Below are 23,644 nucleotides of genomic sequence, written 5' to 3'. Positions count from 1 at the left end.
TGTGCACTTCGTGTCTTTTATACTTGCTAGATCCCCCTACTTCTGAGTGATAGTGATACTTTAAAACTTAGGTAAAATAGGTTAGTGGTCGGCTTGCCACCAAATGCTACCTTCACTGCGGTCGGGCAAATCGTGACAAATGAGGTACTGGCATGTGTCTGGAAACCTGGCCAGCAGCTGCTGGTCTGAGGTATTCACGCTATTGTACTGTTGCATAAGAAGCAAGCCAACACTTTTATAAACTTTTAAACACTTTTAACAAAAAAAAAAAACAACTCAAACATGTCAGTGAAGATGCATTTGTTGAAGCAACAACATAAGAAGGCATACATTTATATCTACTGATGAATATTTAATATCTTCAAATAAACCCTGCTTAACTTTATTTTTTCGTCTTTATAAGACTTATGAAATCAAATAGTTACTTGTAGCGCGATGAGCTACAAGTAACTACTATACAAGTAACTGAGCTACTCATTCAGCTCCCTGAAGGTGACACAGAAGCGTCCGCGGTGCACTTGAAGGCAGCAGAGGATGCACGTCAGCGTCGCTGCTGCCACTCATTCGTGTCCTTCACACCAAAGCCCCGCCCCCCGGTTTATTGTCAAGACACACAGCAGTGAGTGTGTTTGTCTCCGAGCTCCCAGCCCGCTCAGCATCTCTGTCTGACTGCTTTTACTCTGCTGGGACACTGCGAGAAAGTCCATTTAGCAGTTTTCTTTTACTTTGAACAACTCTCCAGACGCGCTTATGAAGTCAACATGACGTTCAGGAGGCTGAAGAAAGTGAACTCCAGCGGTCCGGAGAACGGACCCTCATCCCAGGACGACATTTATTTCCCCTCGTCAAAGTCCGACAGCTGCAGGACAGAGTTACCCACAAACTCCTCGGAGGTTTACAACTACAAGACTTTAGCTTACTCTGGTGGGACGCTGCCCAGAAACTTCAAAAAGGTACAAAGTCTTTTTTTAAGTTAATTTCATCACAGTGTGTTTTAATTTAAATTAAACCAACACAGACTCACTGGCTCTTCAGCCTGATGCTAACGACACTTCCCAGTCAAACCCTGAAGTCATCACTAACTCTGATCTTTTACATCGATGAGTGTCGTGTTTAAGTGAACTGCTTATAAAGGAGACTTTAGACCCGCACAACATCACAAACAAGATGAATCGTTGTATTTCACCAAATTGAACACTTCATTGAATCTTATGATTATTTCACCTGCTGAATTTGAGAGTGACCAGAAGAGTAAAAACTAAAATCCTCTAAAGCGATAGAGTTTAGTGTGAAGTGTGTCAAATGTTCAGTGTGGGGCATCTCACTGAGGACATGAGACAGAAGCAGCCCCTCCAAGGACAAGTGTGGACCACCCAAACACTGAATCTGATATATGCTGTGTCAGGTTCACCAGGGGGGGTTCAGTTGTTCCTATGTTAAATTAAAGTATTGAAGATTTGACATAAACAGTCCAACTTGAAAAAGTGTTCATGGTTCTGGACACCATGAGCTAGAAAACAACAATTCAAAGGTTTTTCTAAACACAGCAACCAGAAAAGATGTAACAGCAGTCAGTGTACACTTGGATTAAAATGACTAATTCATAGCAAATTGGGATTTGTGTATAAATAATGGGTAAATTATTACAAATCTGAGTGATTGCTGTGCTTATTGTTCTGTAACCTGGCATCTGCCATCACTGCGTTAACTTTATTTCAAAATAAGAGCACACTGGAGATAGCTGCAGTCAAAGTTAAACAAATCATTTCAGCTGGATTGGTTTAACCCAGTAACCTGGATTTGTTAAGAACAGTCTCCTCTTCTGTGTGCCACAACAATGACACAAGCTTTAGCCACTGTTTGATAATACTGATCAAAAGTCATTGGTTAGTGGGTAAACTGACACGTTGTCTGGGCTGTGGTGTTTCCCATAAAGCTCAGCTCATTGAAGTCTGTACCTGTATTTTCTTTGAAGTTTTTCATACAAGAGAACATCCCATTTGGCAGCTAGTTAAAACAGACATGTGAGACACTGTGCTGTAAAGAGAGGATGGGTTATCCACAAACCTACATGCTCCATGTGTTCAGAGTGAGTGGCTACAACAGTGCATTGTGCACACACAGGCACGGAGATCCTGCTCCAGCCACCCCCGTTGGTCTCTGTGGGTATTTGGGAATAAATGCTCTCATTGAGAAGGCTGTAGGACAATTCTGTAAGTGTTGGGACATAAAGAAAGCAACATTTTACTACTGTAGCACAAAGCGGCCTTTCATTGGAGCAGCATGAAAATGACTGAGTTGGAACAGAGGTAGATTGATTTATAAGTGATTTAGTGGACAGCTACCTTCCTTATTTACACAGTCAGGTAGGGCAGGGTCCTGACCTGCTGTTCCCTCAATGCAGTTATTGTAGCTGAAGTGTTTGCCACTGTGTCATTTTTTTAATGAGTTGGTATATGTAGAAATGTCTCTTAATGAGCTAAAATTGGAGATAGGTTAACAGCCTGAAGGCACAAGATTTAGTGTGAAACTAAAATAAGGTGCTCTGGGGCTTCCGCATGATGTTGTGGCTGCTTGAAGTAAACAAAAAGCAATCAGACATGAATTTCTGGTTTCAGCGCTAATGTTTCCATACCAGCATAATGGCTCAGCGGCTTAAAAATACAAACACAGCGCACGGCGCACGTGTTCAGCTTCAGTGCTTGATGGACCAGTTAGTTCACTGATGTGTGCAATAGGTGTGTCCTGGAAATGTTTGGAGGGGGACCCCCATGAGCAGTCACACAGTAACCTCACACAGGTTGTCTGACAGCGTGTATGTCTTGTTTCGTTTTCTTCTCACAGGGTGGCGGGCTGCAGAAGTGGAAACCCCTAACACAGTCACCAGAACCACAAAGGTACAATCTCCCTCATCACTCACTGAAATTTATCTTTGAACTCTGACATCTGCTCTTCTGACTTTACACTCATCTTTTCACGGCAACATCTTCTTCCCGCGTGTAGCTTCATCTCATAGTGAAAGGACCTCATTCAAACAGCGATCTTTGATGATGGCAGACGTTTTAGGCAACGCATTGATGGAGGCTTGTCATGAATTTTCATGGATTTTGACGCATGAGGGATGTTGTGCTGACGTCTCAGTCCAACAGAACCTTGTACTGTACATTTGTCTGCTGGACACAAAAGAAGTCCTGTGTAGCTCACAAATTATGCACTTTACCCCATAGTGCAGTTTAGATAAAGACACACACACGCTGGAGAGAGGAATCGAGAGTTGGGCATGAACAACTTGTGTTTTTCTTTCTAACTGCTGAACTACTGGTGCATGTCGGATTTGATGTACAAAAAAGTCGCTGCATACGTGATTCTTCAGGCCTTTAGATGTAAGCTGTTGCAACACTCTGATGCAATCATTCTTTAATTCCTCTTCGAATTGAGACACAACCAGATCTGTAGATTCAGAGATCTCACTGAATCATTTTCGCTATTACATCATCATCTAGCTAGCTAGTTATTTTCTCAATTGCCTCATAATTTTGTCAAAAATTAGAAAAAAGCCTATGATCTAAACTGTTGTTCAAATATTTGTCATTTTAAACAAAAATAGTAAAAAGTCACATGTTTCTCCTTCTAAGATGTGAATATGTCATTAAAGATAGATAGACAGATATTTGGGGTTTTGTTTGGTTGAACAAAACAACAACAAAAGGCATTTGAAGGTGTCATCTTAGACCTTGTAAAAGACGTTTCTCACTATTTGCTTACATTTTATTGACTGAAGGAGTACTTAAAAATAAATGAAAGGTCCAATCTCGGCTCACTCACTTTCATTTACAGGAAGAATATGTTTTATTAATTATAACATTTAATCTCTTAATAAATCTTTCTTTTTCCAGGAACGTGGTGGTTTTGGAGAAAACGGAAGAGGAGACGTTTGGTTTTGAGATCCAGGTACGAGGATTAACAGTGGCAGATTGTGTTGGGGGGATTTCTGCACCTCTCAAGTGCCATTTAACAGGATTTCTCTGATCGGCCAAGTCTCGGTCAACAGATGATGAAACTCGAGAGACTGTAACATGGACATCTTGTTGTGTAAATGGCCTAAACCGTGTGTTTGCCTGCGCTTGCAGGGTTGAAAGGTCATGCATCAGTCAGATAATCCGTTGATGTTGTTGATCTTAGTCCCATGACTCGAGAGAGGAGATGTTTTTTTTTCTCCCAGCTTCAGTATTTTAAGCTGTGTGGTTTACTCACACGCCTCCCATGTAATACCTGCTTCACTCTCAGGCAGTCGCTTTGCCCATTTGACCTCAGTATCTTTCTGATCTCTCCCACCCTGCTCACGCCCCCCTGAAGCACTGCCTTACAATGTCAGCTCTGTTTTACAGCACTCATTCTTTAAACGTTTTTCCAAGTAAAGATTAAGTGCTCATACTGCTTCTGTTTGGTGTCTGCTTGAAGTAACAGGTATTCTGTAATACCTTAGTGGTCAGTTAAAGTTTCTGGAAGTGAAATAGTGCATCACAGAAAACGTATGCTGTTCTATTTATGGTTTCGCTGGAGGCTCCCGCCCTTCCTGCTTGCCTGTAGGCAGAAGGAAGTGATATGATGAGAGCCAGTCTGACGGTCAGCAGGGAAAGATTGAGATGAGCGTGGAGGCTTGTGTTTCTGGTGGTTTTTCTCCCTCAGTGTCTGTTATGCTAGTACCAACGTTGAGCTGAAGCGGCGTCATGTAAATGTGATATTTGCATTTCAACGACATTTGCACAGTTTAATGTTTGTTTTATTACTCTACTGAGAAGGAAGCTCACCACCAACAGCAAACACAGGCTGATCCAAATCATTTCAAATTTCCATAAGACAAACCATCCCATTTGGAGTCATGTTGCAGTAGCAACACTTGACTGCGACAGATGGAACACTTGATAACACTAAAGGATTAAATTTTACCAGACTCTCACCGCTTGGTCAGCGTCTCAACCAGTTGGTGGAAAGAAAAGCCCTGAGTTTCAGAGTCCCTCAGCAGCATGTGGACTGACCGGTACTTGTGTGACAAGAGGAAGTCTAACTGTGACCTTCTGCAGAGACAATGTGGTTGATGGCATGCGAACACATGTGGAAGTAACAAATACTGTTTCCGAGACAACAAAATATTAGACCCTTCTGGCAGTGGAGGAAGTACTCAGAACATTTACGTTGGTAAAAATGAGGTAAATACAACAATATAAAAATACTCCACAGCCACACCAGCTGTTTTTTAGTTTGGACTCTTGGTCGGACAAATGAAGGCGTTTTAAGAATTATTATCTTAAGAAGACCCTTCAAAAGAAGTGATGCATAAGAAGATGGTGATACCTTGTTTATTGGAAGGATCAAATCAGTTTCCAGCATTTTTGAAGCTGCTCCTGAGTGAGGCTTGGGAGAGCAGCAGTTGATATCTGTGTTACTTTAATGTTGAACGTTGTACGAGCAGCTTAATCAATCGAGAGAAACAGACCTCAAAGTTTGCATATGCTTGTGCAATGCCTCTGTGTGCTGAGTGATAGGATCTGGTTTCCTGCATGTCCGTCATGACTTCCTCTGCGTTGTGTTCAGTGGTTTATCAGTGTTGCATTGTAGGGCGACATTATTTCAAAACGTCTGACATAAGTAACATTGTGCAAGACAATTCCTAAACCTTAAGAAAAAGGAAGGAAATAAAGTTCTTACAAAGCTGTTTCCCATTTTCTCATGTTATAATTGACTGCTCTGTCTGTTTCAGACTTACGGCCTCCACCATCAGGACCAAAACTCAGTGGAGATGTGTACGTTTGTGTGTAAGGTGCATGATGACAGCCCGGCCCAGCGAGCTGGACTTAAAGTTGGTGAGTTTGTGTGTATGTTTTTTTATTTACACTGTATCTAAGCCTGAAATAACTCGGAAAGTACTTTAAATAAAAATGCTTGACTGGACATTTGTGTCCGATACATCAACTAAAACACTCATGAGTATCAACTGACTGTTTAGGGAAGTATACAGTACACATGACTAAGTGTCAACTTATTTTCCAATGAACAAACAATCTAGTCAGCGGTGATTTCAGCCAACACATATTAGTGAGCTTGTCTCACCAATGTGTCAAGTACAGTAAAGCAAAGACTGCCTCTCAAGTGCCACTTTTAAAGAAAGTATTATTTGCATTTGGCAAACATGTTCTGCTTGCAACATGTGTTTTCTCAAGAGAAATCTGTGAGAGCGTTTAGGCATAAGAAAATATATCTGAGAAGAAGCATCTCTGCAGAATTTCACAGATTTCAACTTCACTTCTGTAAATTGTCTGAGACATATGCAGAGAGCAGCCGGCTTGTTACTGTGTGGTCACAAGTATGAAGTCGACATCACTGTGTCCAAAAAAAACGCCCACTTTCTTCAACCATCCTGCATATGTCACTTCAGTTTCACTTCCTACATTCTTCACATGCTCACTCTTTGTTTCATGTGTCTTGCTGCGAACACAATGACCTCATCGTATTGGGCAGATTAGGCCACGGTGTTTTTGAAAGGGCAAAATAGGCTTTGTGCTGAAGCCTCACAAAGGGTGCAGTCACGCGTGAGAGTCCACACCAGATCCAATAAGTGGATCTGAAGTGGAGCTCGTTGTTAATAAACAAGTAAACAAATACAATGATGTAGTGATGAGTCAGTTGGAAGGAGATGAATCTCCTACTATTTTGATAACTGATCAAGTCAATCAATTATATATATCTTGAATGGTTGAAATGTAAAGTATGCTGCTTTTCCCTGTATTATTTAATTGTAAATTTAATATTTTTGTCACAGTTTTCTGTGTTTTAATTCATTGTGAAAATAACTGGTGGATCATCCTGTAATAAAAAGAGTCATTAGTTGCAGACACATGAAGTGAATTCAGTTTAGTGACGAGTCATACGAGCCATAGCCACGACTTCACACACATGCTCCTCCACGTTTGCATTGCACATGTGTGGAGGTTTCATTTAGAATCAAACAAGCCTCAGATGGCTACAGCTTACAGTAATTGAAGCCTCAGTGGATTGAAGTGCTGACGGCTGCTGGTTAACACACGTTTTGCGTGTGTGTGTGTGTGTGTGTGTGTGCGCAGGGGACACCATCGCAAGTGTGAACGAGACCCCCGTGGAGGGATTTCGGCACAAAGAGATTGTCCAGCTCATCAGGGCCTGCGGTAACACAATCAGGTACGCAGGCTCTCCTAAACCAACAAAAGCAGCCAGTTTTAATCAAAACTGTGTCCACAGGATTAGTCGAATTAACAGAAAGCTTACAGCAAGTTTGATAACTGAGTGTTTAACTCAGTGGTTCTCTAACTGGGTGGTGCAAAGCAATAAACGGGATGTGAAGAGCTTCTAAAGTTGAAGGAATCTGATTCATGTGGAAATAAAAACCCTGTAAGAGTGCTCTGATGCTAACCAGGCTGTCGGTACTGACGTTAGAAATACTTATTCAGAGGGCAGCATGACATTTAAATTACACAAGGCATGAATAATAGAAGGACAGGTGATTCTCATTTAGCAAACATGTGAATCTAATTCAATGTTTGATGAAGTCAAGTCTCTTTAGTTCATTGTAAGTGTAACAGGAGTTTGTGTGTTAAATCAGAAACATGAGGGAAACCCCAGGATTAGGTTCTCAGTATTTTCAGTTCATGTTCATGTTCATGATTATTCAAAGTCATTTAAAGCTCCTCAGTTGAGAATTTGCAGTTTACATATCATAAATTGAACATCTTTGGGTTTCACGCTGTTGATATGAGATGATATGAGACAAAATGAAAGTCCTGTTTTACACCACAAAACGCAGTCAGACTTGTGATAGCTGTGCAGGGGTTTAATTTGGACCACACTCTCTTCCTCACCCTCCTTCCTTACTTGTAAAAAATTTAAAGGACAATTAGCGAGGCCCGTTTTTAAACTTTGAGAGCTGCTGAAAAAGAACCAAGGTGAACCGCATCAGAGCTCCAGCACAGGCACAGATTTTATAGACTGATATCATCAAATTATACTTACAAGTCGAACCCGTATAAAGTGTTATAGTGAAAAGGAGCTTTATAAGTCAGTGGACCACTTGTGTGATTCAGGGGATTTGTAGCTCTGAAGCATCTGAGTGGTTTAGGAAATGAGCCTTTCATATGTTCAAGCTTCTTTTAATCGCTGTTTTCTAGCCTTGTAGTTTTTCTAAGTGCTTCCTGTTACACGTATTAACTCTGTTGCCTTCTGGTTTTCCACTTAAAGGCTGGAGACGGTTTACAGTGACTCAATCCGAAAAGCAGAGCTGGATGCCCGGCTGCAGTATCTGAAGGTTAGTTTTTCTATTTAGTGTTGCCGCAGCAGTGGCTTTTTTTCTGTTTGTCAGTCGGCCTAATTGTGTGTCCAGCAGCTTCACACACACACATAACATTGCAGATATAGACACCACCACCACCTCCCCCTCCCTCCACACCTGTTTCCCCAGCAGCAGCACCTGTTGCATCAGCAGTTCCTCCAGCAGGCTCACTGGTCTCTGCACACATTCTTTGCTGGTGGTTGTTCTAAAAAGCTGCCCATGAAGAGGCTCGAGTGAGCGCGCTTTCCCCCAAGATTACAGCAGCTGTCCGGCTCTAATCCGCTGCAGCACAGCCGCTTTCTTGGACACCAATCCAACATTTTAAAGAGTAATGTGCTGCTCAACTCAAAACGTCTTCCTAAAGAGAAAATAGTTAGGAGCCAATTTATATTTGGATACTTATAAAACAAACCACTGACTGAAAAACAGTGACAAACACTGATCCTATCATGTAAGATTGTGTGTCTGGTGATGTGTCATCTTCCTGTTATTTTCACTTCTGTTATTTATTGATGGAGCATGTCTGTTCATGCATACAGATAAGGGTTTTTGAGAAAGTTGCCCCTGACACAGTGGGTCTTTTAGCGTTAACACTAGTTGGACAGTGCAGCTGCTGTGTGGCCACAGATAGTTTTGGTGTTTTAGTTGTTTGTTTGAATTTACTAGATCTCCAGATCAGCTGTAAACTACTAACCCATTACTGTTCAGATTAATTTAATCTACTTGGACATTGCTTAACCGTTATTTATTAAGTATGTACGTTACACCTTATGTTGTGGTTGTTGTAACGTGTATATTTACCTTACTTTGTAGCAAACCCTTCATGAGAAATGGGATGAATATCGGTCATTGATGGTGCAGGAGCAGAGGCTTGTTCATGGTAGGTTATCTATCATTAAAGTTTGATTTTTTACACTAGGTACACACAATTCAAAGTACAAAAAAATTATAATTCTGATAACCAACATACTGTAAACACATTGGCCTGAAAGTACCTGTATACCATTGTTTATACCCTATGCTGACGCTGCTGTTGAATTCTGCAGGCATAGTAATGAGTGATGCTGCTTTGTACGAGTCCCTGGAGTCAGCAGGTGTGTACGGCAGCCTCGGCGCTCCCAGCCCCGCCGCTCAGAGAGCCCTCCGCGGCACAGGGAGCACCAGCAGCAGCACCAGCTACCTCAGCACGGCCACAGAGGACGACCCTCTCTACCAGACGTGCCTGTACCAGGCAGACGGCAGTGCAGACTCGGACAACAGCAGCAAAAAGAAAGAGCAGCTGCCACCACAGAGGCTGCAACGTCTCCGACCGGCCAGCGAGCTCTTCCCCACGGCCAAAACCCAGCTGACCCGCAGCGCCAGCACACGCAGCTACATGAGGGAAACTTTGTCGTCCAACTCAGGAGAGAAACAGGGGGGGTTCAACTCGCTGCAGAGGAAGCCCAAACAGAAAAGCTTCCGCAGGCGTCTCCTCAAATTCATCCCAGGTTTGAACCGACCGCTGGAGGAGGAGGAGAGCAAACTGTGAGCAGCAAACAGAGCTGTTCAGCTAAACTTCACAGGGATTACATCCAAAGACTTAAAGCACCAGTGACTGTCAAACTAAAGTGCCAAAGAAAACAGAGCTGGCTGCCCCAAGGACTAAAGAGACTGAGACCAAAGTGTAAAGGCTCCGCAGCTTCACCTCTTCGTGTTTGAACGAACATTTGACTACATTCAGTAGCTCTCAGTGTTTCACATCTGTACAGAACTTTGATTTTCATTTGTTTTGTTGGTTAAGTTATTTATTTATTTTAACATGTTTGGTTCGTGTACAAAATGAAGCATCTTTCAGTTTTTAGTGCATGCACAACTGTTATTTTGAGTTAATGACCCATTGTGATTGTACAGTGTACAACGTTTTCTAAGTTTTAGATGATTCAGATTGATCCTGTTTTATTTTTTCTGCCTAGGTCACAGATCCAAAAAATAAAATATGTGGCGTTTCCAGATTACATGCTCGTTATTTTCTGCAAAACTTGCAAGAAAAGCTATTTTGTCCCACAAGCCACAACTGTTTGTGGGAATTAAAGCTGCCAAACGGCGGCCTCGTGCATACACTGAATCAGAATCTGTTTGTAATTTGCCCAGTGTTTTCCATGTGATTCTTTTAAATATAGTAAGGCTTTTTCTCCATTTAGGAATCTCATAACCACGTTTTGCAGGCTGCCTGTGTGGTTTTGGATGATCTGGGGCATTTCGCAGTGCAAGGTATCCAGAATGAAGGCTGTTGTATCGACTCTGACACAGTTTATTGTTGCGAGAATAGTGAGGAATGTGCGGAGAAAGGCATGACCCAGAATTCCAAACACAACCACTTTCTTTCAGCTCCCGCAGACGAATGCTGATTTCTTCTCTTCCACGCTCCCATATTCCCATGGCAGCTTCAGTTGTCCGAGAGCTCGCTGGGTGTGTGTGTGCGTGTGTGCGTGTGAGTGTGCAGGGCGGGGGTTGTTCAGAGTCTTTTCATTCCTGGCTCCCAGCTGACCCATGAGGTCATGGTGGTCACTCTCTCCGTTGGCTCTGCAGCGTTGATCCCCTTTGTCCCCTGCCGCTCATTCACAGATGCACCAGGAGTGTTGATGATGGTGAGCGATGGTATGTGGCCATGTGTTACTAGAGTCGGGCCCTGTTGTGCTGTCCGTGTGATAGAGAGAAGCCGGAGGGGCGCGCTTACTGATGCTTAAAACGTGGGCCAGATCGAATGGGCTGAGCACCATAACGAGGGGATAATTAGTCAAGATGATGATTCACTAAAACTATGCGTGAATGGGCCGAGTTAACGGGCCCAAACAAGGAGAGGGTATCTGGTGCTCAACAACTGAACCAGCGGGAGGTTTGGATAGGGGGGGTTGTCTGGCTGATGTTGCCAGTGTTTGGATGTCGTGCTCCTGCTAAAACACCACTGTTGACTCTAAGACTAAGTGGTGAATTTGTTTTGTCTGTGCAACAGTAGGTTTGAGTATGAGCTGCAGACACAAGTCAGTTTCTGCTTCTTGTACTTCACTACTACCACTTCCTTTAACTTTTTTTTTCGTTGATTGTAACAGAATTAATTGAAAATGGTTATTAATAAGTTTGAAGGTACTGTGTTCTTACATTTATTCATAAAAAATAAAATATACTGTACTAACTCAAGATAAAAGGTAAAAAAAAATTGGCAAATCGACTGATGCAATGTCATCAAGCCCCAAAAATGACTCATCAAAAACCCAAATATATGAATGTGAGTAAACTGAAATTCAAATGTGTGGCATTGTTGCGTGATCACATATCACTGAGTTTCTTATGTGATTTGTAGTCGTTCAACTAATTGATTTAGCAACTAATCCTTGCAACCTGATTGAAGAACAAAAATAAGAATAACTGGCATAAGCAGCCTCTTGAATTTCTGATCTATCCATGCTCACTGCTGAATTTCCTCATCTCTTTACCCGCATAGTTTCTGCACATTAAATGTTGCTTTCACAAGCAACCATACACATTACTGAATTAGCTGTCTGTCACACAGTTGGCGTGTCACTGATGAGATATGAGCTTTGTGAAGAGGAAGCAGGAGGCCCTGTCGGACAAAGTTTAGCTTCTGTGGCTGAACAGCTCAGACCATAAAACAAGTTCTCATGCACGGTGTGCACCGCAGCCTCTACTGGACCGTTTCTTCTGGTCAGATAAATAGATCTGTGCGGATGTTCTTGCCGGTTAAGAGGTGGTTTGATGTTTGTGCTTAACACCTATTTTCATGCAAGACCATAACTTGTTTCGAAGAGAAACATCACACAGTAAAATAGGAACGTTTTTGGCATCAAAGTATGACCGGTTTTGGAGCTGCGTGGGCTGTCAAGGCACAGGATGTGGGTGACAAATGTGCCGGAAATGCACCATAAAGATAAGAGAATACAACCGTCTGCAGGGTTGAATATAAAAGAAAGCGTTATGCATATTTGATTATTGCTCCTATTTGTCTTTCAGTGTTTAATAAAGAGAGAGAGCAGATAAGAGGCAGTAAAATCAGCAAGCAAGACACCAGACTGGACACCTGCCTCCAGAAACGACAGGTGTGAAACAAAGACATTTCAGGGTCGGGAGTTACAAACCCAAACTGCCCCTTTCTTCTATAACGTCGACAGGTTTAGCACATGGCCAACGTGAGGTTCAGCTCGACACGGGTGAATCAGCTTTAGTGAAAAACTTTACAGCCATAATCCAGCTACAGGACCTGAGCACTAAATGCAAAGTGATGCACGCTCTTTATAATCCCTATCAGAGATAAAGATCCTGCATTTGGTTTCCCAGCAGCAGCAGAGAGCTGATGGCTCACTGGTTAAATTGTCTCCTTGTGGTTTTAACTGTGCCTTTCCTGTAGCTGCTGCTCAGAATTTCCATCCAGATTGTTAATGGACTGCTCCGGTTCACAGTCGGTGCCTGTTATTTAAGAGCTGGACAGTTTTATCAACCCCCAATAATGTAGAGTGCACTAAATGTTTTCCAGTACCTACACAGGCCTAAAAGATAAAAAAAAAAAAAACAGAAGACAGAATGATAGAAAGAGTTTTTTGTTATTAACCTTGTTATTACTTAGTTGTACAGTTTTTATAATTGTTGTGTTGTTATAAAATGATGAGAAGTTTTATTTACCCACACACACTAAGCTACAGCATGTACTGATATCCTCTTTAAGGAAGTGACAGGTGTGAAAGGCTGTGTTATTTAATATTCTTTTTATTTTCCTTGGCTGCTCATGTTTCAGGCAGTCATGAGCATTCAGTGTTAATACACTCAGGAAACACAACAGCTGCATGAGCCTAATCTAGGGATATATTTATTTTTGAACGGCTGATTCATTTAGTTTTTTCACTCTTCTATTCACAAATTACAGTAGTAGCTACGTGGTTCAAACACTGTGAGGTGAATCACCAGGTTTTCTGTAAACACTAATTTTTTTATGTCCTGTTTGCAAAAGCATCAGGGCTGCAGCTGATCTGGAATCAAATGAACATCTGGAGGGTTGAAACCTAATCATATGCAGGCTGTTTTCTCTATTTGAGGTATTTGAGAGCATTTTCAGGATGTGAAACATGTACAAAGCAGTGTGTGTACTCATGACGTATGACAGGCCACAGATTAAACCTGAAATTGTTAAACGGGTTCCTGTTTTTGATAATAGGGTTTATAATGTTTGAGAACACTAAGACAGATAAGGAACCACCTGCTGGTGCTCCGTCACATCCACCCGGCCACACACGACACTCACAGTCAGGTCTCACTGTGCTTGTGAGGAGACTCGTAGATATAATTCATTCCCTAGCCCCTTCCCCTAACCCCGACCATCACTGCTAAATGTCTGTCCCTAAATGTTACCCTAACCCCGACCATCACTGCTAAATGTCTGTCCCTAAATGTTACCCTAACCCCAACCATCACTGCTAAATGTCTGTCCCTAAATGTTACCCTAACCCCAACCATCACTGCTAAATATCTGTCCCTAAATGTTACCCTAACCCCAACCATCACTACTAAATGTCTGTCCCTAAATGTTACCCTAACCCCAACCATCACTGCTAAATGTCTGTCCCTAAATGTTACCCTAACCCCAACCATCACTGTCCCTAAATGTTACCCTAACCCCAACCATCACTGCTAAATGTCTGTCCCTAAATGTTACCCTAACCCCAACCATCACTGCTAAATGTCTGTCCCTAAATGTTACCCTAACCTCAACCATCACTACTAAATGTCTGTCCCTAAACCCTGACAATGATTCCAATTAATATCCATGGGCCCACATATGAGCGTTTCAAGTAATAATTTGCTCTAAAAACACATTTTTAAGTAAAAGTAAAAAATATTCCTATATCAACATTGCAAATAAACAGAATAGGTCGTATTAGACACACCCGGGATAAGGGTTAAGAACTGGGCCTGTGTTATATAAAAGCTGACAGCTGTGAGTGTGCACACGACAGAGAAAGTCCTCCAATACAATAGCAGGAAGTGTGGTGGGGTTATGTCTTTAGAACACACTGTGAGCTTCATTAGAAAGTTTTGTTACCAAGAAATTTGAACTTTTTCCCAGAAACTGCCCATGCCGTCAGTTTTTCCCACGAAAATGAAGCCCCACAACTATAGATTAGTGTAGTGTCCATCACCCACATGGTTTTAAAGAATGAGTGCTGCGACAGTTACTTCTTCCTGTCTCCAAAGAGAGGAAGTGGTGGAGGGGATCAGCCTGTTCTGGACATTTTCTTTCCAGAGAATGCTGAACAAATTAAAACGCCACAGTCACTCACTCGTCTGTACAGGCAGACGAGAGAACAGCACATTGTCTTAATCTCCCGCCATGTCAGGGCAAATGAAAACAGCATGGCCGCCTGAACGCTAAGGCTGCGGACCAGGAGCGTCTGGGCTTCAGGAATGCTGTGAACTGTTTGTCCAAGAGGAGAGAGGATGTTGACTCACCAGAGTTTTTTCAAGAGCCAGCTCCCGGAAAACTGAGAGGATACAACCAAGAGATACTGTACTTTGTTCCCAGAAAACAATATGATTACAATTAACTGAAGGTCCCTGTTCATACGAGCATGATGTGATGCTTTAGTTTGATGATATTCTTCAGAAAACAGCTCCTCTTTCATGTCACCGCCTGACACTGAGCATGGCCGGCTTCACCTTGGAGAGGTCCTTGTTGGTTCCAACTAAACATGACAATTTCATTGTTTCCCTGTGACATCTAGAAACCAACTAGCAGTCTTGACCTTAAACGAATAGTTGATTAATCAAGTAGACTGACAGTATTCATTTAACAATTTGGATTAAATGATGAATCATTTTGTGGGTTTCAGACTCTGTCCTTCTGTGAACAATGGAGGCTCATTCACTTTTCTGGGTCCACGTGTCTGCTGCTGTATCAGAGGTAAATATGTTGGTGTAGACTGTCTATAGATGTTCATGTGCAGGCTAAAAATCTGTGTAGGCTGTCCAGTGCACCAATGTGCATGGGAAGTACAGGTGGACTAGCTGCTTCCTCCATGCATTGAATGATTGTATGGTTTATTTTAGCATTCCTGACGCTCTTCTTGTGAAGCAGTAATGAACTGGTGTATTTTTTCAATTCTTTGTGTGTATCTGTGTGTATTCACGTCCTCAATTGAAATATGAATAGGTGATGCATGGTGACATTTGACGTGACCATGACAACAGAGGTCACACCACATTAAGGAAGTACTTATTTCAAGCCAAGCCACAATTTTATTATTAAACCTATCCAAGTAGCTTCTGTGACTCTACTTTAAGAGATACACGTATGAGTCGCGTGGTAGAGTAGAAACAACCAATATGATCGTTTTATTTTGGACAGCTTGCTGGCTCTGTTCCATTATTTATGCCCTTAGCAACAAAGTAATCATTAAAGAAAATAACTACACGACATGGAATTTGATCAAAAAACACTTCAAAACCAAGATAACATAGATTCAATATAATATAAGTAACCAAAACTAAAATATGGATTGACCCAGCTATCGTCCTAACCGCTTGTTCTCTTAAGGGGTGCAGGAGTGATGGAGCCTTTCGTGCAAAGTTACTTTCATTGTGTGAAAGTTAGGGTAGACCCTGGACTGGTCACCAGGCCGTCACAGGGCCGACAGAGACAGACAAACAGTCGCACCCAAATTTACATCTATGATCAATTTTAGAGTCCCCATCAACCCTAGCGTGCAAGTCTTTGGACAGTGAGAGGAAGCTGGAGTACCCAGACACGGGGAGACCATGCAAACTCCACCCAGAGAGACCGGCAACCCTGCTTGCTGTGAGGAGACAGTGCTAACCACTACACCACCGTGTTACCTGGATTGAACCATAAAACTCAACAATATGGAGCATTTGTACAGTGAGTGGGTGAATAGTCAGTCAGGTGCTTTTGTCTGACACTGTTTGGAGTACTCTCATTTTTTCGCCCACGAACACTTCACCTCAAAGTTGCACTTGCAATCCAAGAAGGTAGAACTGAGTCATCTGCGGTGGTGAGGAGTCACACAGTGAAATTATTTTGTTTTTGAGGGGGCGGAGACATGCGAATGACGACTATGAAAGAAAGACACAATGTGTGATATCATGTTGCTAAAAGCAGTGTAACGAATTTTTTTGGAGAGGAGGAAGTTTACATGCAGGTCTAGTCACTTTGTGGTTTCTGAACTGCTGCTTCTTCTTTATGATTTTTCCATTTGGTTTTTTAGATCCCATGATTATTAGTGTGCCTCAGTAAATCCAGTCATTATAGAGTGACGGTCGCTCGAGTGTGGTATCTCAGTTTCTCTTTACTGTTCAGATCTATATAGATCAGTCATTTTGACACGGTTCTCTTCAGTTTAACATGAAAAGCTTCTTGGGTTGAATCAATCTCCAAAACACACAGTAACTGTACTCTGAATGGTGATGAGACCGGGGAATTCACTGTGATTTCAAAAGAGACCAAACATAAGCGTATTGGGGGCAAAGCTATTATCCGATTCCAGCTGAATGGCAGCTGTGTTTGTACCGGCTGACATTTCTCTTCCACCCTCTACAAGCTTCTTCAGTCTCTGTCTAATACTGACAACCAAGGCTTTGTATTGTTTGGGGATTTCACTTGCATCAGTGCAATCAACCCCCAGTGCACACACCAACTCACTATAAAGTCCCCTTGCTTACTCAACTGGCTCTTGACCTTGAACAGGTCCAGGAAACTTTGAGACAATAACGCTGTTATTTCATCCATGTACTGTATCTGGAAAAAACAAGAGGAAACTCACTGAAGGGGAAAAAAAAGGTTTCAGATGAAAAGTGGCCAAAGTCAGCCAAGAGCCAGTTTGTGTGAGTCACTGATGGCGACTGTCCCGGGACTGGAGAGGACTCAAAACAAAAGCACCAGCTGCCCACCGTGACGGCCACGCCGGCCTGCGAGGAGGTGCTGGTAGTAGGGAGTTCCTGGAGGTGTCCAGCTCTGCCTCCTGCTCTCTGGTTTGACTCAAGCGTTTGGGGCTTTACGTCATGTTTCCTCGCCCTTTTACGACAGGACCTGGGACAAACATTCCCCACCCTCTTCCATCCACGCGTCTTCTCAGAGGCAGCAGTGGTGACTTCAACCACCATGACACCCACTTCAGACCAAAAGGAACAGGTCACAAAACCAAGGTGAGAATCAAAAGCAGAGGCGCTTCCTGTGATCTCATTGTTGTATTGTAGTCTGACTGCAAAGTAACTGAGTACAATAACTCAAGTACTTTGTTGTATAGGTGGAAATGTTCTACTTTTGACTCCACTACATGTGGTTGGTAGCTGTAGTTACTACTATATATTGAATATTAATAATAAAAACAAAACAAAACCAAGATTAGAGGGAAAAAATGAATAGAGAACAAATATTAAAACCAGCAACACCAAAATCAGCTTCAGCAGTAAAGTGATGCCTGTAATTTGATGAAGTAATGTCAGTCACAGTCTTCTGATGCTTACATTTCACTGCTAGTGTTTCTGTGGTCTGAGTTAAGTAGAGCCAGAGAGATAACTAGAAGATTATTTTGTTCTCCTAACTGTCATATATTAGCAGCTTAGCTCGAAGACTGGAAACAGGGGGAAAACAGCTGGCCTGGCTCTCTCCAGCATGGCCAACATCTGTCTGTAAATAAAGGAGTAGTTAGAAAACCACACATGCAACCAGGCGTTGTACCCGTAGACTGTCCCCGAGAATCAACCCAGCGCTGGACCAGTCCTGTGCGTGTGGCCCAGTGTACGTGGGCAGTAGTGAGGGAGGAATGTGAGAGTAGGAAAGCTCAAAAGGAGACATTCTTGTGCCCTACAAATGGACGACAGAAACGAGTTTGTCCTCCCGGGTGATAAAGACAAAGCAGGAGGACAGAGGTCACCACTGCAATGAAATGCCTCGCTGTGATGACGGCACGACCGGGACTTGCTTCATTTTCACTGAATGTAATCTGGAAGGGAAATTATTGTTCAACACTGACAGCCAGTCAGTGGAGTAACTCGTACTGTACGTAATCACTGTAGGAAGTCACACAAGTCATTTACATCTTTCAGTATTTCAAACAGCTCACTTTCTGTTTGGAGCATCTCCTCTGCATCATATTGCAACACATTCTCTCTTTCTGACAAAGTTCAAATTTAGGCTAGTGAGGCGACTCCACCAGTTCAGGTCACCTCTCTACTGTGTGTGTTCATGTTTTGTTGCTACATATAATTAATGTTTGTTTTTTTAAGTAAATTGTGTGTTTCATTATGTTTTAATTTGTTGCCTTTGTCACCTATAATGCTTTATTTGGAATCCCTATTTGTTTTTTCTTTAAAGCACCATCCCCTTTATGATCATGTAATGTACCAATGTTTTATGGCTACCATAATGTGTGTCTAATATTCCACAGCAGTTAATTAGGCAGCGAAAAGCAAGAAGTCAGTCACTGGCTACAATAACAGGTTTTCAACAGTCACTAAACAACAATATACTGTAGAGCAGCACCTTACTGTCAGGGCAGCTAGAATGAACTTTAACAGAGACACTGTTACTCAGTCACGTTAAGACACTGCCCTCCAGTGGTGAATCAGTGAATCACCCAGGGGATTCTTGTGGGTCTGCAAGTGTAATAACAGCAGCATTCAGTCATTTGGCAGATGCTTTCCACCAAAGTGACTTACATGTCACTTTGGTGATAAGCATGGACCCCCCCCTCGTGCCCTGTGGATAGAGCACTGTCACCATGGGAGAGTCCGCTCCCATCAGGGTAGAAAAGTTTCATCTCAAACCACACCAGCAAAATGCCGCTCAGAGCATCACAGAGCCACAGGATCCTCTCACCATAGAGGGGATGACTTCTCTGTACTGACTGTTCTTGCTGACACGCGTCATTCCCATCTGAATGCAGATGTCACTCTAGTTACTATAGAAACACTTTACTGAAGCTCCTGCCATCTGTGCTCCAGCAGTGCACTGTCTTTGACGTAGATCCAAGCTCACTATCAACTGGGCCTGTTTTTATACAAGTCACAGAGCATGGCTGGAGCTTAATTGCTCAGTTGTACCACGCAGTGCAGCTGTGTGGAAGGATCTACACTCGTTATGTTTCTCTACTGGTTAATTAGTTTTTTTTCCCCCTTGATACCTTCACCTTTAATTGTCTAGTTGGCTTCAGAGATCAGCTAGACAACAGCTTGACTTATCATCTCTCCTTAATATACAAACATTTTATTGGAAAACCTCATTCAGGTAAAAGCTTTTTAATTCATACTGCATGTATGAAGTCATTTTAGGATGCTGATTCAGTAAGATCATCCAGGAGGCTGTAGCCTGTGCTGCTGTTAAACTATATTACATTCAATATTTCTATAATTCCCATCAGTGAGGACTTATTGCTGGGCATTTATTTTAAACTGCGTTCATGAAGCCAGTGCCAGCTGAGTTTGTATTAACTTTGCAGTGTCATGCACCGTGTTGCACCACCAGATGGGGCGTGAGCAGTATGTGATGCATCTTTCCACTGTTGCAAACTTCAGCATAAGTTGAGAACCACAGACCTAACAGAGAATTGACACTCAGCCCTGCTCTGAAGAGTCTGATTAAAAAGTAAGAGGTCATACAATTTCTCACTTAACATAACGCATGTACTGTAGTTACTCTACTATTCACAATGGCGTGATCAAAACAGTAAAGGACAATGAAGATTATGGAATGGATAGGTGCAGTAGGGGGAAACGATTAAGTGTATAAATATGAAACTTGAAAAGTCTTTTCTGCGTGACATAATTCTCTTTTCGTTTGAAGCTGGAAAGTGGAAGCTGATGATGATGATGGTAACTTTAATCTTGCGGAGGAGGGCGAGAGTGATAGAAAACTGTCTCACGTGTTTAGTTAGAAAAGGGGAAGAGTCACAAGTAGGCAAAGACATGTTTTCGTCACGGATAGTGCAGCTTCTCCAAATGTGTCAGTTTCATAGTCTGTAATTTCAGTTTTGTGCAACATATTCCACGGCGTGGTTCTCAAGAGGGCACGTAGTGCAGCACATCCCTGACATTTATTGCAACGTTCATCTACTTTTCAACTATCTGTTTCAAAAAGGAAGAATTTTATTGTGTAGTTTCTATCAGAAATTAAATAGGAAAAGCAGTAATGAATTATATTACATTACATGTACACGTAATTAAATGGGAAAATCGGAAGAACTTGTTCTTGTGCTGATTTAGAAATAGGGCTTTTCTAAACAGATATGATATTGTGTCAGGGCAACGTTTGGATGACTTGTCATGAAATTCGTGCTCATATTGTAGATCATCAAGCACCATGAGGTGGACATCTCTGGTTATTCAGTAGGCTAACCAAAATGTCTAAACAGCTATTGGATAGATTATGAAGTTTAACACACACATTTGCACAGCGTCGTGTTTCCTCTACCACTGTCATGAGGCCAGTTTGTATCACATACAATGTTGGTGCTCTTATAACCCTCACCTTTTTAATTATTTTACACATACAGTGTACGTTTATTTTAAAATGGAATAAATGCTGTTTTAACCACTAATCCATACAGTAATGACAAAGTGAAAACATATCATATCATAACATATAAAAGACATTTTTGTCAAATATTCAATAACTCAAACCTCTAAATAACAAGGTTATTAGTATCACCTCTGACTGTGAAGGTCTGTTTGGCAGCAGTTGTGGTTTAAGCTCCTCACACCTGGATTCAGACAGTTTAACTCCTTCTTTCTTTAATCGGACTGGATGGGCAGCATCTGTGAACTACAGCTCTCACCACACTGTCTTATTGTAGTACTGAAGGTTGAACTGTCGCCCAGGTCTTAGGTCAAGGCACTGACAACGCATGTGAGCATGATGGGACTGGATCAGCACCATCACCAACCAACAGCACCAACACTGGAGATGTTTTTTTTCCACAGGATCTTTCTGTTATTGGCTGCATTCAGTCTTCCTTCAGCTTGAGTCACAATACAACACAACACAAAGCTTTAGATATGCTTTCATACTCTGACCCTGATCTAGGTCTCACTGGAAAATTGCCTAAAGAACGTTCCTTGGACTGCACGGTCTGGTTTTTGTCCTGACTTGCAGTTTGACCTGGGCAACCTCACGTACACAGGCCTGTGTATTTCTTGACAATTCAGTTTGCCACAGGTGAACTACAATCAAGTTCTAGACTCAGCTCAAGAAAAATACAGCAAACAGGATGCACCTGACCACAGTTTAAACTAGTTTACCACATCAGAGGGTGTGAAAACCTTTGTAAATGAGAGTTGTCAGTTATTGATTTTAAATATTCCCATTTAAAATGTTCATTGTTAAAAAATCTTTTCACCTTCTTATAATGAGTTGTTGTGAACAGACCGTCTTTTCCTATTTCAGAAAACGTTTACAACTCAGTAAAATGTGTAAAAAAGGAAGGGGTGTAAATACTTCCTGAAGCCTATGTTAATTAGGTACAGTACAGTAATTAACATAAGTATGTTGGTTGTAAGCGTGTTAGCGTTCAGTTCAAAGCACCATGGTGTGTAAATGTGGCCCCACAGAGCTCTTGGTGTAACTTGTTTTCTTGTATCTTTTGTGTATGAGTGTTCATCTGCAAAGGCATTAAATCAATAGCAATGCATGTAGAAACAAAACGCATAAGGAAGGACATATGGATTCCCACACGCACAGAAACATGACTTCATATCATGTTGCAAGCAAACAATCTACACTTTTCATACCCCATAAAACCATACATGTGACAGCTTAGCATGAAAAAGCCACAAGGCACAAAGGCACGTTCGGGCAAGATCGCCTTCTTCAGGATCTTCTGCTATCGCCTGAGATATTTCGAGTGCAGCACATGAACTATGTCAGAAACAAGTCCTAAAACACACTGCTTGTAGACGGAGCACGGAGGCGGTGCAGGTGCTGATCCAGTCCCATCGTGCTCACATGCACATGAGGGGTATGTGTGTATCACGCTGGTGTTCTGATTGTCTTCACTGATCTATTCCTGGAGTGTGATTATAAACACCTCCTGGCAAGAAAAATGTTATCTTCATCTTAATTTCTATCCTTGGAATTAAGATGAATGAGGGTGTGATATCTTACGCACAGAGCTAATAATTACATGTAAGCAGTGGAAAAGAATACAAAGCACTGCTGATAGCATCATCTCCGCCTCATTTAAAGCTGTATGCAAACTACCACAGCTGTTTTCCGATTGTAACAGTCTGAGCAGACAGTTCATCTGATAGAAACCCTCTGTGTGCAGTGCTCTCCTCTGTTATCAGTTTCATCATGGAGCTAAACTCTGTGAACCTGGTGAAATCAGACAGAGCTGTATTTTTCGGGGTATGACAAGCTAAAAACGAAACACTGGAGGATATCACCACAGTGACAAACATCTTGTCAAACCAAAAATAACACCCTGCAGGAGCAAGTAAGTGGTGCTGGGGGGTCGTGACAAGTATGTGTGCGAACAGTTGCACAGTTGTTGAATGTCACATTATGACACACAGACTCTCACATCAGCACACACACGCCGCCCCACTTTCTCAGCAACATCAACGGTAGAAGTGCTAACGGAGGGGAATCCCCTAGGCCTCGCTGCAGCCTGATAAAAACGACCTAAACAACGGAGCCTGAGCCCAACAGCTGATTGCTGTTTTCCTCATGCACCAACAGGCCCTGATCCCACACAATCCCACTGAGGATTTTGAGGATGAGAGGTAGAGCCAGCTCTAAACAGGGAGAGCGCAGAAGTTAACTCTTGCTTTGGCTAAATATCTTTTCATTTTAATCTTTACAAGGGTTACATTGGTGTTTTGTCTGGGTGATAACTGTGAATTAGCAGGATGAAGTCTCTCACCACAGTCTATTTGGAGAAAGAAGAAACAAAGGAAAGATCCTGTTAACGTCACAACATGTCATATTTGGCAGGAAGAGACTGTCTGATAATCTATATCCGATAACAACTGTAAGCAGTTTCAGTGCGACAGGGAGGCCCTGCCAGAGCTGGCATGACATCACAAATGCCCAGTCATTCACAGAAAAAAACACAGAAACTCTTAATGGGAGGGTGAATAGTTTCCACAGCAGATTCCAACTGGTGGCACATGAGCCATAAAATGTGTGCAAGAGTGTTTGTCTTGAGACTGGAAGCAACACAACCATGTGAGCGCTTCGCTATTTAAAAAGCACGGCCTTGAGCAAACAGTAAGAAAGAGGATGACCGT

General features: G+C 42.2%; 1 protein-coding gene across 1 annotated transcript; it reads left to right on the top strand.

Moving 5' to 3' along the window:
* The first annotated feature begins 613 nt into the window (after positions 1 to 613).
* On the top strand, positions 614 to 10,353 carry tamalin (trafficking regulator and scaffold protein tamalin). Its single transcript, XM_026368874.2, has 8 exons — positions 614 to 953; positions 2,845 to 2,897; positions 3,897 to 3,951; positions 5,762 to 5,864; positions 7,122 to 7,215; positions 8,269 to 8,335; positions 9,173 to 9,239; positions 9,406 to 10,353. Exons 1-8 carry the CDS (start codon positions 762 to 764, stop codon positions 9,885 to 9,887), a joined length of 1,113 nt encoding a protein of 370 aa, XP_026224659.1. The 5' UTR covers positions 614 to 761; the 3' UTR covers positions 9,888 to 10,353.
* The last annotated feature ends 13,291 nt before the right edge of the window (positions 10,354 to 23,644 follow it).

The sequence above is a fragment of the Anabas testudineus genome, chromosome 7 (genome assembly GCF_900324465.2).
Source record: "Anabas testudineus chromosome 7, fAnaTes1.2, whole genome shotgun sequence".
Lineage (NCBI taxonomy): Eukaryota > Metazoa > Chordata > Actinopteri > Anabantiformes > Anabantidae > Anabas > Anabas testudineus.
Note: the sequence above shows the minus strand (reverse complement) of the source record. Positions and strands in the feature narration are given on the sequence as shown.

Coding starts and splice junctions, on each gene's coding strand:
- tamalin (XM_026368874.2), top strand. CDS start 762: ATGACGTTCAGGAGGCTGAAGAAAGTGAACTCCAGCGGTCCGGAGAAC. Junction 5,865..7,121: donor GCGAGCTGGACTTAAAGTTG/GTGAGTTTGTGT, acceptor GTGTGTGCGCAG/GGGACACCATCGCAAGTGTG. Junction 7,216..8,268: donor GCCTGCGGTAACACAATCAG/GTACGCAGGCTC, acceptor TTCCACTTAAAG/GCTGGAGACGGTTTACAGTG.